Genomic DNA, 13524 nt, shown 5'->3' on the forward strand with positions numbered 1-13524 from the left:
CTTTATATAATATTTAGAAACACCTACAACAACTTCACCATTCTACATTCAAAAGTATCTGTAGTATGAAACACAACAAAGGAAAGGCAACAAATTAATTCATAAAATACTTTAATAATCTGTAACTGCAAATGATTATGTAGAAAAAGCAATGCTACCATGGAGCGATAATCATATATAATGGGCACACTCCTTATTCTATTATGTTGAACTATATATATGAATATGATGAATATGTGCATGCATTAAGCACTGCTGCTTTGGCACATCTCTATAGCGTATACTGCATGTAAAAATGTAAGTGTATGAAGTTTAGCGTAATATCCCCTCCTTCCATCCCACCACTCTCCACGTGGTGTTCATATGGTCTTAATAGCTTTTCTCTACTCATTCTGCTTATGAGCTTCCTCTACATTTTCACAACAGACGTCCTAAGCACTCCAGTGATCTCCCACTGGCTGCTGCTGACTAGAGGTCCTGCCCCTGGTCAGTGAATGTTTATCCATTTCCTCCTCTTGGCCAAGCCAATGAACACAGCCATGGCCACGCAAATGACAACAAGCACTGCTATGATGACCGCCACAGCGACCATGGAGCTGCCTTCAGACTGGGTGGAGGCAGCTGAAAGAGTCAAGTAAAAGAGAACCATACAAATATCAGCAGACACACTCAGGAGAAGCACACAGACCAACAAAAAATGTGTTAGATATGACCGTATTCACGTATTTGAGGAAATGTTATCTAACACAAAGATCACAATTTTATGAATCACATGGGGTAAAAAGCCTTACAGTAAGCAGCAGCACCCTCTGGACTTCCTGTAGGGAAAGGAAACCAGAAAATTTTATTCCTCTGAGACTGAGATCAACTCAAAACTCTCTCTTATAGATCCATCATGAAGGTCCAACAGACCACAGTATCACTATACCGTTGTCCACTCTGGTCAAGATGGGGCCGGCGGTCACAGTGGCAACACTGTCAGCCGACCCACCCTGGCTGCCTTGAGTCTCCCTCCTTCTCCTGGCTCCGGCAGAGCAGTTCTGTGTGGTTGATTGTTAGGAACACTTCAGTTTATTCACATAAATGAAATGTAATATGGTGGCCTCAGAAATAAACCATTCTCTATGTTTAGTATGCTACAGTTTGGGTTTATTAGACTGGTTAAGTGGATGGCGTGGTATAACTATACTTACAGGAAGTAAGGCATTGCAGGTTGACACCTCGCAGAGGCGGGTTACACAGTGGAGGTAGAAGGTGGAGACAGTCATGTTCTTGTGCTGCACAAAACGGAAGGCCTCAAAGGAGAAGTATGCTTTTTGAGACACTCCATTTACTTCAACCTTTGTCTGTCCATCACGGTTACACCTTAGAAGAAACATGAGGAACACGTCACATGCTAATTTAGAGAGGCCAGACACCGAGCTTGAGTAGGAATCATCAGAGTTTAACATTTCCGAAACTACACAAAAGGTGTATAGTATGACACAATGAATGACTCACCCGACAAAGAGATCATAATAGGTGCTGTTTGTTGTGGGAATAGGACTTGTTGTGGCATAGCATCGGTCCAGCATCACATTGAACCTATACAATTTGACAAAGGGATACTATATCACGCCAATTAGGCTGTCGATTCATATGTTTGACTCTCAATTACAAGTTTGAGTTGTCCAACAGTGGTGTACGTCTTACTGTACATGTAGTGGCATCAACCATACCTTTCAGTTAGATTTGTAGCTTTCACCCCCACAAATATCCTGGTCTTCAAATTGATCCCACTCTCAGGGACAATGAGTGCCTGAGTAAAGTTTGTATTCTGTTCCACAGAAGAAAGAAACTATTAGCAACCAATGTACATGTCTGAACTCCTATGTGTTTTGTATTCCCTATGTCCACCATACAGTATCCTACATGCAGGAAATGTGATGTATACTTACACTGTATAGCTGCATACTCAGTGTGCTAATAAAGCTGCCGTTATTGTCTCTAACTGCAAGACTCACGCCAGATCTGTGATGAAATGAAGCCAATTAGAGTTCACATCATAGTAGGAATAGTTTGTACAGCTAAAAGTAGTTGGGAGATAGTCATAAATGTTTGTGATTAGCCTACTCACACAGCCACTTCAGTGTTGTTGACCAAGTACTGGAGAGGGTACCGACAGGAGAACAAGTACATGATCTGCTGACGGTAGGTGATGGTACCAGCACTGGGATCTAGGGAGTTGATTATACCAGATATATTGACATACTGGACACTGGAGAAGTCGGCGAAGACCCCAGTCCCAACTTCACTAGTCACCTGTTCAAGGATAAAAATGAAAATAAAAGTTTATTTTCATAGGTTTGATGCTATTCAATAATATATCAGTCAGTTTTCCTTTTATCTCTGTAAATAAATACCTTAAAATTGTTCTTGCAAACTGTCATAGCATTTGCAGTGATCGAGAGATTAAATTTCAGGATTGGTGGGTCAGCAGTCCAGTCTGGAATGCCACGACACTCCGAGTTGTAGAACATTGCATTAAGGGCCATCAGAGAGGAATTATATCCACCAAAGTACACAGGGCAAAGAAAGATGCTCATCTCCATATAATCCGTGCCACATGTCACCTTTATGTCAGAGTTTACTGTGGATAATGAAAGTACAGAGAAATGAAAAACAAACAACAAATATAGTTAAGGACACAAACAATAAATATGACAGAACCTAATTCTAATAGTGATTATAGATTAAATATGTTTGAAGTAAAATATATAACGTTATTTACTGACATGGTGCTCTGAATGTCGAATGTGAGTTGCATAAGGTCTGGGCCTCACACCACAGAATTAGGCCCAGATAGTACACAAGTACAGGACCCCACATTGTTCTTAGTCTGGAAGAAAAAAGCACAGACAATTGAGACCAAGGCATTCACCCAAGCCTTTTATGAAGAGACAATCTAAAATAACATTACTCTTGGACCTAACAGTGTCCAGCAAAACTCTGCCTTAAGGGTCATACATCTAACAACATATCAATATATTTATATATTAACAGATGAACTTGGTTTGACCTATTGCTGGTGAATTTACCTCATGTCAAATAAGTTACTATGACATGTTGTATATCGTCGGACTGCTAAAAAGAGCCATTAACAAATTTATTTATATGGAAAACTTGAATGTTCTTGCCCCACACAAATATTGATGGTAATTCTGTGAAAAATACCTAAAACATAGAAAACCTTTACACAGGATAGAAATAAACTACAAGTCCACTGGTTGTATAGACTCACCTGTAGGTCTTCATCTTTCTCTGACGCTACGATACCTTTGCTTCTAGCTACCTTTATTTATACTGAGATAACATGAATTGAGGGGCGTGAGAAGGAATATCTCAAACAAAAGGGTAACATGAGATAGTGAAAACATCATGATATTGGGCTGGACTGCAAAATGGATCCTTGCTCATATTACATGACCAGAAAAGTCCATATTTAACCCATTTTTCTATTTGTATCAATGTATTTCCAGGCATAGATAAGGATTAATATTTAATCATGCACATTTTTTTTATTAAAGTACTTCAGAGAATGGGCTGTATTAAAATTAACAATATTTAAGAGACGTTGAATCCTTTACTTGAAGATAGTCTTGGGATGGCTGAAGACTGGCTGACATTAACATAGATGTTTTTCACAAATAAACATTTTCTTACTTACTGCAATCACAATTCCTTGTTGTATTTCTTTCTTTTATTTAAAGTCCATATAAAGTTATCTTCGTACAATAAACAGGAGGTGTGCAGGGTCAAATTAGGTTAGATGTAAATTGCTAGTATGTTGTGTAAAGGACTGTGTACCTTTGGTAAGCCTTTGTCTCTCATTTTTCATTTATTTCCAACAGTATACTTTGTCCTAATAGACAAAAAGATATGTGCTAGGTAATGCACGCACATATTGTACTGCCCATTTTTAGCGATAAGAAAGATATTGTTCTTCAACACAGTATACTCATTCGGTAATGGAAACGCTTTGTGGTGGCCTCAGGCTTTAAGTCGTGTGTAGAACCCCGATTTGGTTCTCTCACAGAATAAAAGACACACCTTTCTGGGCTAAGCCCTGACTCTTTTGTACCCTAACATGAAAGGGACATTTAACTATCCTAGGTCCCTGGGAGGATGCACAATGTGAGTACAACCTAAAAAGAAGAATGCAATGTTACTGCTAAGGTATCCAGTGACAAATTAGTATTGGATATGGCTTTGTTTGTCTAAACATCCCAGGTCTGTGTTGTTGAAAATATCCCCTTAAAAAAAACAAAAAATACAATCCACAAACCTTACTATTTATAGTCCTATTGTTAATGTTATCGCTCACATTCTATCAAACTTATGATTTGTCTCTTACACACACCTATATCTAGAACCTTTCTGTCTGCATTTACTGAATTATACTGTCAGTACAAGTCAATCTGGCAAGCTTGAACTCCTAACAGTGTTCCACAGATACAAAAGAAATCCACAGCTCTTGACCTATGATGAGTCACCCTCTTGAGCAGATCCTTAACTGTCTTTGTTCCACCACAAAATGTACATCTTATCTCTTCTGAGATGTAGTCCATATGGGCCGTAATTGACAGGGGTGTGTTTGTTTTTCTGCTGTGACGGATCTCCATGAAAGAATGTATCACCCACAGTACAACAATAGCCGCAATTTACCCATATCAATGGAGAGAACACCTCCCGGGACCAATGGTGTCTATGGATATTTGCAATTGTATGAAGAATAATACTGGTGGTTACCTACTCTTTTATGGCAACTAGAAAAATCAAGACGTCCCCTCTCACACACCAAACACACGCAAGGTGTTTGCATAGGCCTACGTATGGTTGTCGTATTACTGTATTGAATTCAATTAAATCAATAATAAAAATAAACATCTAGAAACTGCTATAGCATTTTTTTATCGTCAGACATAGAGACAGTAGGGTGAAAAGGTTTAATTGGTTCCTTTGTGGTACTTACGAAGTGGTTCGCACTTGATTGGTCAGAACGCTCTCCCTTTTTCTAGAGAGTTCTTCATCTGTCAAAGAAAAGACAGGCTTGCGAAGTTCAGGCTCACACGCAGTTGAAGAATCGGAGGGACGCTTTTTAATCCGCTAAACTGCGAGTTATATTGCTATACAGTACAGGTTAGTAAAATAATATTTTATTTCAAATTAGCACTAGCTCTAGTTAGATATATGCGAACATTTATGGATTACAGTTGTGTTATTCTTATTGTACAGCTACTGTAGCTAGAGCTTGCTCGCTTGATAAGTAGGCCCACTGTACTGTAGCACTAGCTAGACTCGAGTGTTTTGTTCAGAGAAACCTTATTTTTGAGCAACTTTATTACAGTATATGCGGCTCCTAATTTCAAAATATTTAGCTAGAAGTGAAAGGCACTGTAGCTAAGTCTAGTGAATAAATGAGTCCGTTTCTAAACTTGAGCGAGGTTCTATGATGCTGAGTGCATCTAGCTAAACTTGACAGCAACTGTCATCACTCCACTTGTCTCGCTATATACACAGCAATCATACTAATTGTGGATCATAACTTGAATTGTAAGGTGTTATTGTGGAAATGTCCACCTATTGTTGGTGGTGCTTCAAGGAAAGGTGCACTGACAAATGGCTAAAGTCGCGTTAGCAAGCTAGCTAGAAACCGAAAGAAACGAGAATGAGGGAGAAGCAGATCGAATGTTCCAGCTGGTTCTCCTGAAGACGCGCCCTAGTGTAGGCCTACCGGTAATAGGCTAGCTCGCTACCGATACGATAACAAGGACTTGATTTATTTATTTGTGGCACAGTGTTTACTTGTTAAGTTTACTTAGTTAAAATGTTGTATTATGATATTTGTATTTTAAATGGTCTACTTTTAGTCATTTCAAGCTGAAAAAAAAAAAGCCTGATATTCCGGAGTCGACGTAAGGATGGTTTTAGCAGTGCCATTATGTCAGTTGCTGCTGTTTGCTGTGGAAACACTCTATTGCGAAATACACAGTTGAGAATTGAACAGGTGCTGGGGTCATTCAGTGAGACTTATGTTCTTAAAATAGCATTTCCCAAGGGTAAGCAATACAATGCTGGACAATTCTAACCACTGTGTCATTGGAATTACTACTGACAAAAACGTAACATGTTCGCTAAGTGGTCAGCTCAACAATATATAATTTGTTTTTAAACCCGTAACTAATGATTAAGAGACGACTTCTGTTGTGTGGAATCTTATTCAGCAGCCATGTCGAAAGGACCAGCCGTTGGCATTGACCTAGGCACCACCTACTCCTGTGTGGGCGTGTTCCAACATGGCAAGGTGGAGATCATTGCCAATGACCAGGGCAACAGGACCACACCCAGCTACGTGGCATTCACCGACTCAGAGAGGCTAATTGGGGATGCTGCCAAGAACCAAGTAGCCATGAACCCCACCAATACAGTCTTTGGTAAGACATTTTGTAATAGGTCAATTGATCAACTAACTTGTGGGGTATTAACAAGGGAATCATTATAGCTTTTGCCATCTCCCCTCAGATGCAAAGAGACTTATTGGAAGGCGTTTTGATGATGGCGTGGTCCAGTCAGACATGAAACATTGGCCCTTCACTGTCATAAATGACTCAACCCGACCCAAGGTCCAGGTGGAGTACAAGGGGGAAACAAAGGCCTTCTATCCTGAGGAGATCTCCTCCATGGTGCTGGTCAAGATGAAGGAGATTGCCGAGGCCTACCTGGGAAAAGTGAGGCCATAATTCAACCTACTGGTTTAACCATTCAGAATACTATTGTCATTATCTCTTTAATGTAGATCACATTATAATTTCTCAAAAGTTGATAAAGACTGATCCCATACAATATTCTTATGTTTTTGTCCTGTAGACTGTGTCCAGTGCCGTCGTAACAGTGCCAGCCTACTTCAACGACTCCCAGCGCCAGGCCACTAAAGATGCCGGGACCATCTCAGGGCTCAACGTCCTCCGCATCATCAACGAGCCCACCGCTGCTGCGATCGCCTACGGCCTCGACAAGAAGGTTAATTCACTGACTCTACCCCTCTGTTAAATACCTGAGTATGATGCAAGGCAGACCTTTTACAGTACTGTGCAGTAATAACACGATTACTTAAATTGATATCGATTGATTTTCAGGTTGGGGCTGAGAGGAACGTCCTCATCTTTGATCTGGGTGGCGGCACTTTCGATGTGTCAATTCTGACCATTGAGGACGGCATCTTTGAGGTCAAGTCCACGGCAGGAGACACTCACCTGGGCGGGGAGGACTTTGACAGCCGCATGGTTAACCACTTCATCTCCGAGTTCAAGCGCAAGTACAAAAAGGACATCAGCGACAACAAGAGGGCTGTGCGTCGTCTGAGAACCGCATGCGAGCGCGCCAAGCGCACCCTGTCCTCCAGCACCCAGGCCAGCATCGAGATCGACTCCCTGTACGAGGGGGTTGACTTCTACACCTCCATCACCAGAGCCCGCTTTGAGGAGCTGAACGCAGACTTGTTCAGAGGCACCCTGGACCCAGTGGAGAAGTCCTTGAGGGACGCTAAGATGGACAAGGCCCAGGTCCATGACATTGTCCTGGTCGGAGGCTCCACTCGCATCCCCAAGATCCAAAAGCTGCTTCAGGACTTCTTTAATGGGAAGGAACTCAATAAGAGTATCAATCCTGATGAGGCTGTGGCATATGGTGCAGGTTAGAATCCCAAAGTTTTTACCTTTTTCCTTTTCTGCCTCTTTCCTCATCGGTTGTGCTGTTCAGACATAATTTAATGGAAATCCTGTGATATTTACCTAAGTGATTCTTTTTGTGTTGAACAGCTGTGCAGGCAGCCATCTTGTCAGGTGACAAGTCTGAGAACGTGCAGGACCTGCTTCTGCTGGACGTCACCCCCTTGTCCCTGGGCATCGAGACGGCCGGCGGGGTCATGACCGTCCTCATCAAGAGGAACACCACCATCCCCACCAAGCAGACCCAGACCTTCACCACCTACTCTGACAACCAGCCTGGCGTGCTCATCCAGGTGTGAACAGGCGGAAAAAAAATTACTAACCAAAATTCTGTAGTTTTGATTTGAACAATCTCAATGGCCCAACTTAGATTTATATTCATGTTTTAACTGGAATAGTAGGACTTTCTTCTAACGAGATCTTGTGTTTATCAGGTGTATGAGGGCGAGCGAGCCATGACCAAGGACAATAACCTCCTTGGGAAGTTTGAGCTAATCGGCATCCCCCCCGCCCCCAGAGGGGTCCCCCAGATCGAGGTTACCTTCGATATTGACGCGAACGGCATCATGAACGTGTCGGCCGCTGACAAGAGCACTGGCAAGGAGAACAAGATCACCATCACCAACGACAAGGGTAAACGGCTTCTTGACCCAAACTCAGATTGGTGACAATGTTTGTGCGTCCAGTATTATACACATCTCGTAACAGATTCCTCTTCCAGAAGTCTTGTAACCATGGAGCTCTGTCTCTTGTGTCCCTGGACAGGTCGTCTGAGCAAGGAGGACATCGAGCGCATGGTCCAGGAAGCCGACAAGTACAAAGCAGAGGACGATGTCCAGAGAGACAAGGTCTCCTCCAAGAATGCCTTGGAGTCCTACGCCTTCAACATGAAGTCCACCGTGGAGGACGAGAAACTGGCAGGCAAGATCAGCGACGAGGACAAACAGAAGATCCTCGACAAGTGCAATGAGGTCATCAGCTGGCTGGACAAGAACCAGGTATGGGGTTGGACTTGTTGGATAAACACAGCAGGGACTCTTGTAGTTGAGATGGGATTGGCTCATCCATCATCTCTTTTTTAAATTTCTATGTCTCTTCCTTCTGTCTCTTTCTTCCTTCCTTCCTTCCTTCCTTGAGGGTTTAGGTTGGTTGAGGGGCAGTTCTATGTGCGTATGTGAAGCCCTCTGTGACATGCTTGTGTGTAAAAAGGGCTATACAAATACATTTTATTTGATTTGTAGTCTGCGGAGAAGGAGGAGTTTGAGGACCATCAGAAGGAGTTGGAGAAGGTGTGTAACCCCATCATCACCAAGCTGTATCAGGGCTCTGGAGGGATGCCAGAGGGCATGCCTGGAGGGATGCCAGGGGGCATGCCAGGGGGCTTCCCAGGGGCTGGGGGTGCCCCTGGAGGAGGTGGATCTTCTGGACCAACTATCGAGGAAGTTGATTAGTCATTCCCAGCGTTTCTGTGAAACATCCATCAAGTTTAGCTTAAGCCATGGAATGTGCTGGACCATTATTTATCTCACAGTTTGCACATCTATCACTTTGTTTTGGGTCATACATTTTTGTGTGCTGAAAACAGCAACTTGACGGTGACCTTAGGTTGACGGGTCCTTTGCTTACATGTGAATTGTTTGTGGTTTAAACTATTCACGTTTAACATACACAGCATGTTTTTCACAGCCTGAAATGTGGCTGAATTGTATTTCCAGCTTCCTGTTTGAGCAAATATAAATAAAGGGTCTTTCAAATTCTAGGCTGGCTTTCAAACTTGTGCATCATAAACCTTTTGATCTTGACACATTTTATATATGACAAACAAACACTGTGGTACACCCATTTATTATATTTTTCAGGTCAGTTAAACAGGATATTATGTCTGTGTGTAAACCCAGATAACAGTGGTGACAGAGTTCTCAGTCATTTGATAGAGAGCTATTCATGGGGTGGAATTGGCAGATCAGCGTGAGTTGGAGTTTCTTGGGCATTCGTGCATCCGGTAGGCACACATGTAAAATATACCTTTCAAAAGAAAAAAATCAGATATTCAGTGAACGTGGGTATAATCAAATACATTGAAGTAATATTGTAGGCACTTGAATGGTGATCTGTTGGTCTAAGTTTGCTAAGAACCTTCCAGACTGTGACATCACAGCAGATAAGCTTACCTGAGAAGAACGTCAACACCACGGACACCCAGCCCATGATGTAAGACCAGGAGAATCTCCAGTTCCCATAGCGTTTACCGTAGTAATTCACCGTCACCCCTGTGTAGACAGCCATCGCCAGCAGCACAAAGAAACCTGCAGATGACAAAGTCCCGTCACTTACGATGACATCACTACGAGGACCTGAGAGGGAGTTGCTGACCACAGGGATTAGGAAGTACTCACAGGAGATGAAGAAGAGGATGCCGGCTGCGAAGGTCTTGTCAAACCCATCAAAAGAGGAGTAGTGGATGAAGGCCATGACTCCGATCACAATGCCAATGAAACAGGCCAGCAGGGACAGGATCATGAAGGCACGGGTGGCATCCCAGTACGCTAATGAGGGCACACAGAGAGCAAGTCTTTGTAGCTCGCCGATATCTCCAATCATCAATTATAGGATGTTCTCATTACATTATTCATCATGACCATCTGGAGACCGCTGTTTGCTGTCAGTGCTTTAGGGATACGTTCCTCTGTTAGGGCAGTGACCCTGGAGATTATACTCGAGGGTTTAGACCTTATTGAACAGTGCAACTGCAGCATCATGACTGAGATGAGCAACCCCTCCAGATGACTCAGGTCCTCCCGTCGGCATGACGGGAGGACAGAGACCGCAGCTGTCGTGTGTAACCATGTTTTTCTTACCAATACTGTCTGTGTGTGTCATACATTTCCCTGGCACACAGTAACGCCACAGGCCCTGGTGCATGTAGTTGTTGGAATGACGGTACTGCATCCAGTAGTCCGTTGCTGTGGAGACCACGAGGAGTATGTTTCCTATCCCAGCGCAGAACAATCCTCCTCCCATGAAGCTGTACATGCTGTCAAACACACTGGCACACACAGATGCAGTTAGTGACACTGGCTCTGGACTAATAATAGGAGAATATTTCCCCCCTAAGCACAGCATATTATGCATAACATATTTGAAGCTGTTAATCCTACTTAACATCAACATTCCCAATACAACTTTAAATAGAATCGCACATCACATTCTTTGTTTAACCATAGATAACCTACCTTTATTGATCCTGTTTCTGGAAAAAGTGGGAGATTCCAATAATTCAGGGGGATTGTTAAAGCACTCCAGAGCCCAATATTGCCCAGGCTGTCAGTAAAGTTTTGTTTGTGTGTAGGAATCCCAGTGAACAAACGGCCAAGTAGAACAATGATGCACGCTGAGCCACCACCAATCACAGAGAATGAGGTTAGTGGTTTATGGAATCTGCTGAAAAAACAAAACTATGAAAGCATTTGCAAGTCTCAGTAATACTGATGACATGGGGGTTTCAATTCACAGTGCTGCACTATCATCCACAGTGGACATCCGTTCTGCAACAGGCTCAAACTAATGCAACGTTCACATAGTTTATTCTAAATAGAAAATGTATGCTATTCAACAATATATTGTTCATGTTAGCATAATTTAGATTACAATATAGATTATATTTTCATGCATTCGGAATTTAATTGTACAGGTATGGATGTAGACATGGTGTCATGATTATGATGAATTATTGATAACATTTTCATACATAATTAATGCATTGCCCTTATTAAATGAATACCTCCATTACTGAATCTTTAACAAGAAGGATCAAAATCAATCAAAATTATTTTACTGGTGTCAGGTGTGTTGAAACATTCGTTGTCAATGAAACAAAGGTTATTTTGAGTGTAACAAGCAATGTCACAAAACCACAACCTGAGATGTTTAATTGTGGTGTGTTTGCATACACTGGTATTACCAGAGAAAGACTATGAAGTAGTAAGTTCTCAATGTCGTCACTAGATGGCACTTTCTACCTAGCTGCTAAAATGGACGTATGGAACCTGTTCAAACATGTTCTTCAGTTGTCTAATCTGTAAACTTTCTTTAACAATACAAATAAAAATCCATTGTAATCCACATAAATATTTCCAATATTATTTGAGGTAAAATAAATTCAAGACTTAATTTCGGCAACAGAAGAAACTGCCTCTCTACATAGGAAGTATTTCTGGGATCTTTTGTTTATAGTGCTGTATGTACCATTACAAGAAGTTCATTAAATCACTTTCCCTAAATCTATAATCTCGTCATCCACCAATGAAACACAAAAATATGATTTTAATGATTAAGGCTGCAGTGGAAGTTCTATTCGGCCATTGCATCATATCATAATCATATAAAAAATACATCCAATCATTTTCATAATCCTGTCGTTTACCAGTAATTTGAGGGTATTAAACATCAGCATAGTAGTAACCGAACGCTTATTATACTGTCTGTATGTATTATGTATTTGATATAGTGATGACTATATACAATAACGGATCGCTCTTGCTTTTATTAAATCCCATCATCCTCCTCATCATTATCAGTTCACTACAGTAGAAATACAAACCAAACAAAAACAGGTTCTGCAGACTGAACAGAACGAGCAGAGCAAGGCCAGATTTAGTTATATTTTTATACTGCTATATCTGTTTGAGTCCGGTGCTGGGATGCTGAGTATGGTGTATGTTTAATAATATTACATTTTTTGGGGGAAGGGGCGTGTGTGAGGGGGGGGGGGAGAACGGAATCCATGGAACAAACAGACATTGCAATATTTAAAAAACAATGAGCCTACCGCAAATTAAATGGATAATACTGTTGTTCTTGGTGGACATTAAACTAAGCAAACAGGCACAGTGCTCCTGCCCTGTTACCTCATCTAAAACCAACACTGTTTACCTGAAGCCAGCGAAAATACTATTTTTATTTGCCAAGCAGGAAGCAGTTTACCTGGGGATAGAATGTCACAGGTGGAGTGTGACATCGCACGCATGCCCTTCTCCATTCTGATGCTCCAAGCCAAACAACTGATTTTGCACGCCACAGACAGGCCCTCTCTGTCTCCCCTCACAACACAAACCAACGCTACAGTAGCGCTTACTGTTGAAAATGTGTTTTGTAAAACACGGCTCTCTGTTCTGTCTGATAAGACATTACCAAACAAAAGCCATATTTAGATAATAAATGTTTCAGACACTGTCAGAGTAACAAATGTTTTATTGATCTTTTTTCAAAATCATGGCAGAATAAATTAAAGGATGTTTAACAAGGGTACTGGTTCACACACCTTTGGTACAAAATAAGCAGGAAGCTGACTCCACAATTACAGAGAGAAACTGTAAACCAACACACACACACGTACATTATGTGCACGCACACACACACACACACACACGTCTAACTCAAAAGGTTTTGTTAACTCATCTGTTTTATATTTTCTTGTCTCGCGTAAAACAAACATCATCATGGTTTTGGGGTTAACATGTAAACATAAGGTACATTCGAATATCTTCAGAATAATACAGACTCACTGATGACATTTTTGTTTTCTCAAAATACAATATTCTCTTTCTTTAATGTAGATCATATCAATAAAAAGTTATCAAAGACGTCTATGTACATATTGACGAAGGGCGAAATGTCACATAAATAATGAATAAATAATTAAATAGAGAAAAAAAACATGAAAACCAACATTAGGCAACATTAAAACAATAATGAAAAG

The 13524-nt window shown here is 41.4% G+C and overlaps 3 protein-coding genes across 4 annotated transcripts; 1 reads left to right on the forward strand and 2 right to left on the reverse strand.

The window, feature by feature from the left end:
- Window positions 1-94: 94 nt before the first annotated feature.
- On the reverse strand, window positions 95-5026 carry si:dkey-4p15.5 (zona pellucida-like domain-containing protein 1). Its single transcript, XM_067246952.1, has 12 exons — window positions 5012-5026; window positions 3281-3342; window positions 2775-2878; window positions 2403-2629; window positions 2117-2301; window positions 1938-2010; window positions 1719-1816; window positions 1501-1584; window positions 1194-1365; window positions 929-1040; window positions 792-818; window positions 95-621 (listed from the first exon to the last, which is right to left on the reverse strand). Exons 2-12 carry the CDS (start codon window positions 3292-3294, stop codon window positions 488-490), a joined length of 1230 nt encoding a protein of 409 aa, XP_067103053.1. The 5' UTR covers window positions 3295-3342; window positions 5012-5026; the 3' UTR covers window positions 95-487.
- Window positions 5027-5039: 13 nt separating this feature from the next.
- Window positions 5040-9525, forward strand: LOC136952242 (heat shock cognate 70 kDa protein-like). 2 transcript variants are annotated; one of them, XM_067246950.1, is made up of 9 exons: window positions 5040-5178; window positions 6264-6473; window positions 6562-6767; window positions 6907-7059; window positions 7176-7731; window positions 7857-8059; window positions 8201-8399; window positions 8532-8764; window positions 9008-9525. In XM_067246950.1, the coding sequence occupies exons 2-9, from the start codon at window positions 6269-6271 to the stop codon at window positions 9215-9217; spliced, it is 1965 nt and encodes a 654-aa protein (XP_067103051.1). In that variant the 5' UTR covers window positions 5040-5178; window positions 6264-6268; the 3' UTR covers window positions 9218-9525. The 2 variants fall into 2 exon arrangements, with proteins under 2 accessions (XP_067103051.1, XP_067103052.1); XM_067246951.1 differs by having other exon boundaries at window positions 5046-5178; window positions 6267-6473.
- A 204-nt stretch (window positions 9526-9729) lies between these two features.
- LOC136952038 (lens fiber membrane intrinsic protein-like) lies at window positions 9730-10800 on the reverse strand. The gene is made up of 4 exons (XM_067246711.1): window positions 10625-10800; window positions 10163-10312; window positions 9938-10072; window positions 9730-9791 (listed from the first exon to the last, which is right to left on the reverse strand). Exons 1-4 carry the CDS (start codon window positions 10797-10799, stop codon window positions 9730-9732), a joined length of 522 nt encoding a protein of 173 aa, XP_067102812.1. The 5' UTR covers window position 10800.
- Window positions 10801-13524: the final 2724 nt, after the last annotated feature.

This window comes from Osmerus mordax, chromosome 11 (assembly GCF_038355195.1).
Source record: "Osmerus mordax isolate fOsmMor3 chromosome 11, fOsmMor3.pri, whole genome shotgun sequence".
Taxonomy (NCBI): domain Eukaryota; kingdom Metazoa; phylum Chordata; class Actinopteri; order Osmeriformes; family Osmeridae; genus Osmerus; species Osmerus mordax.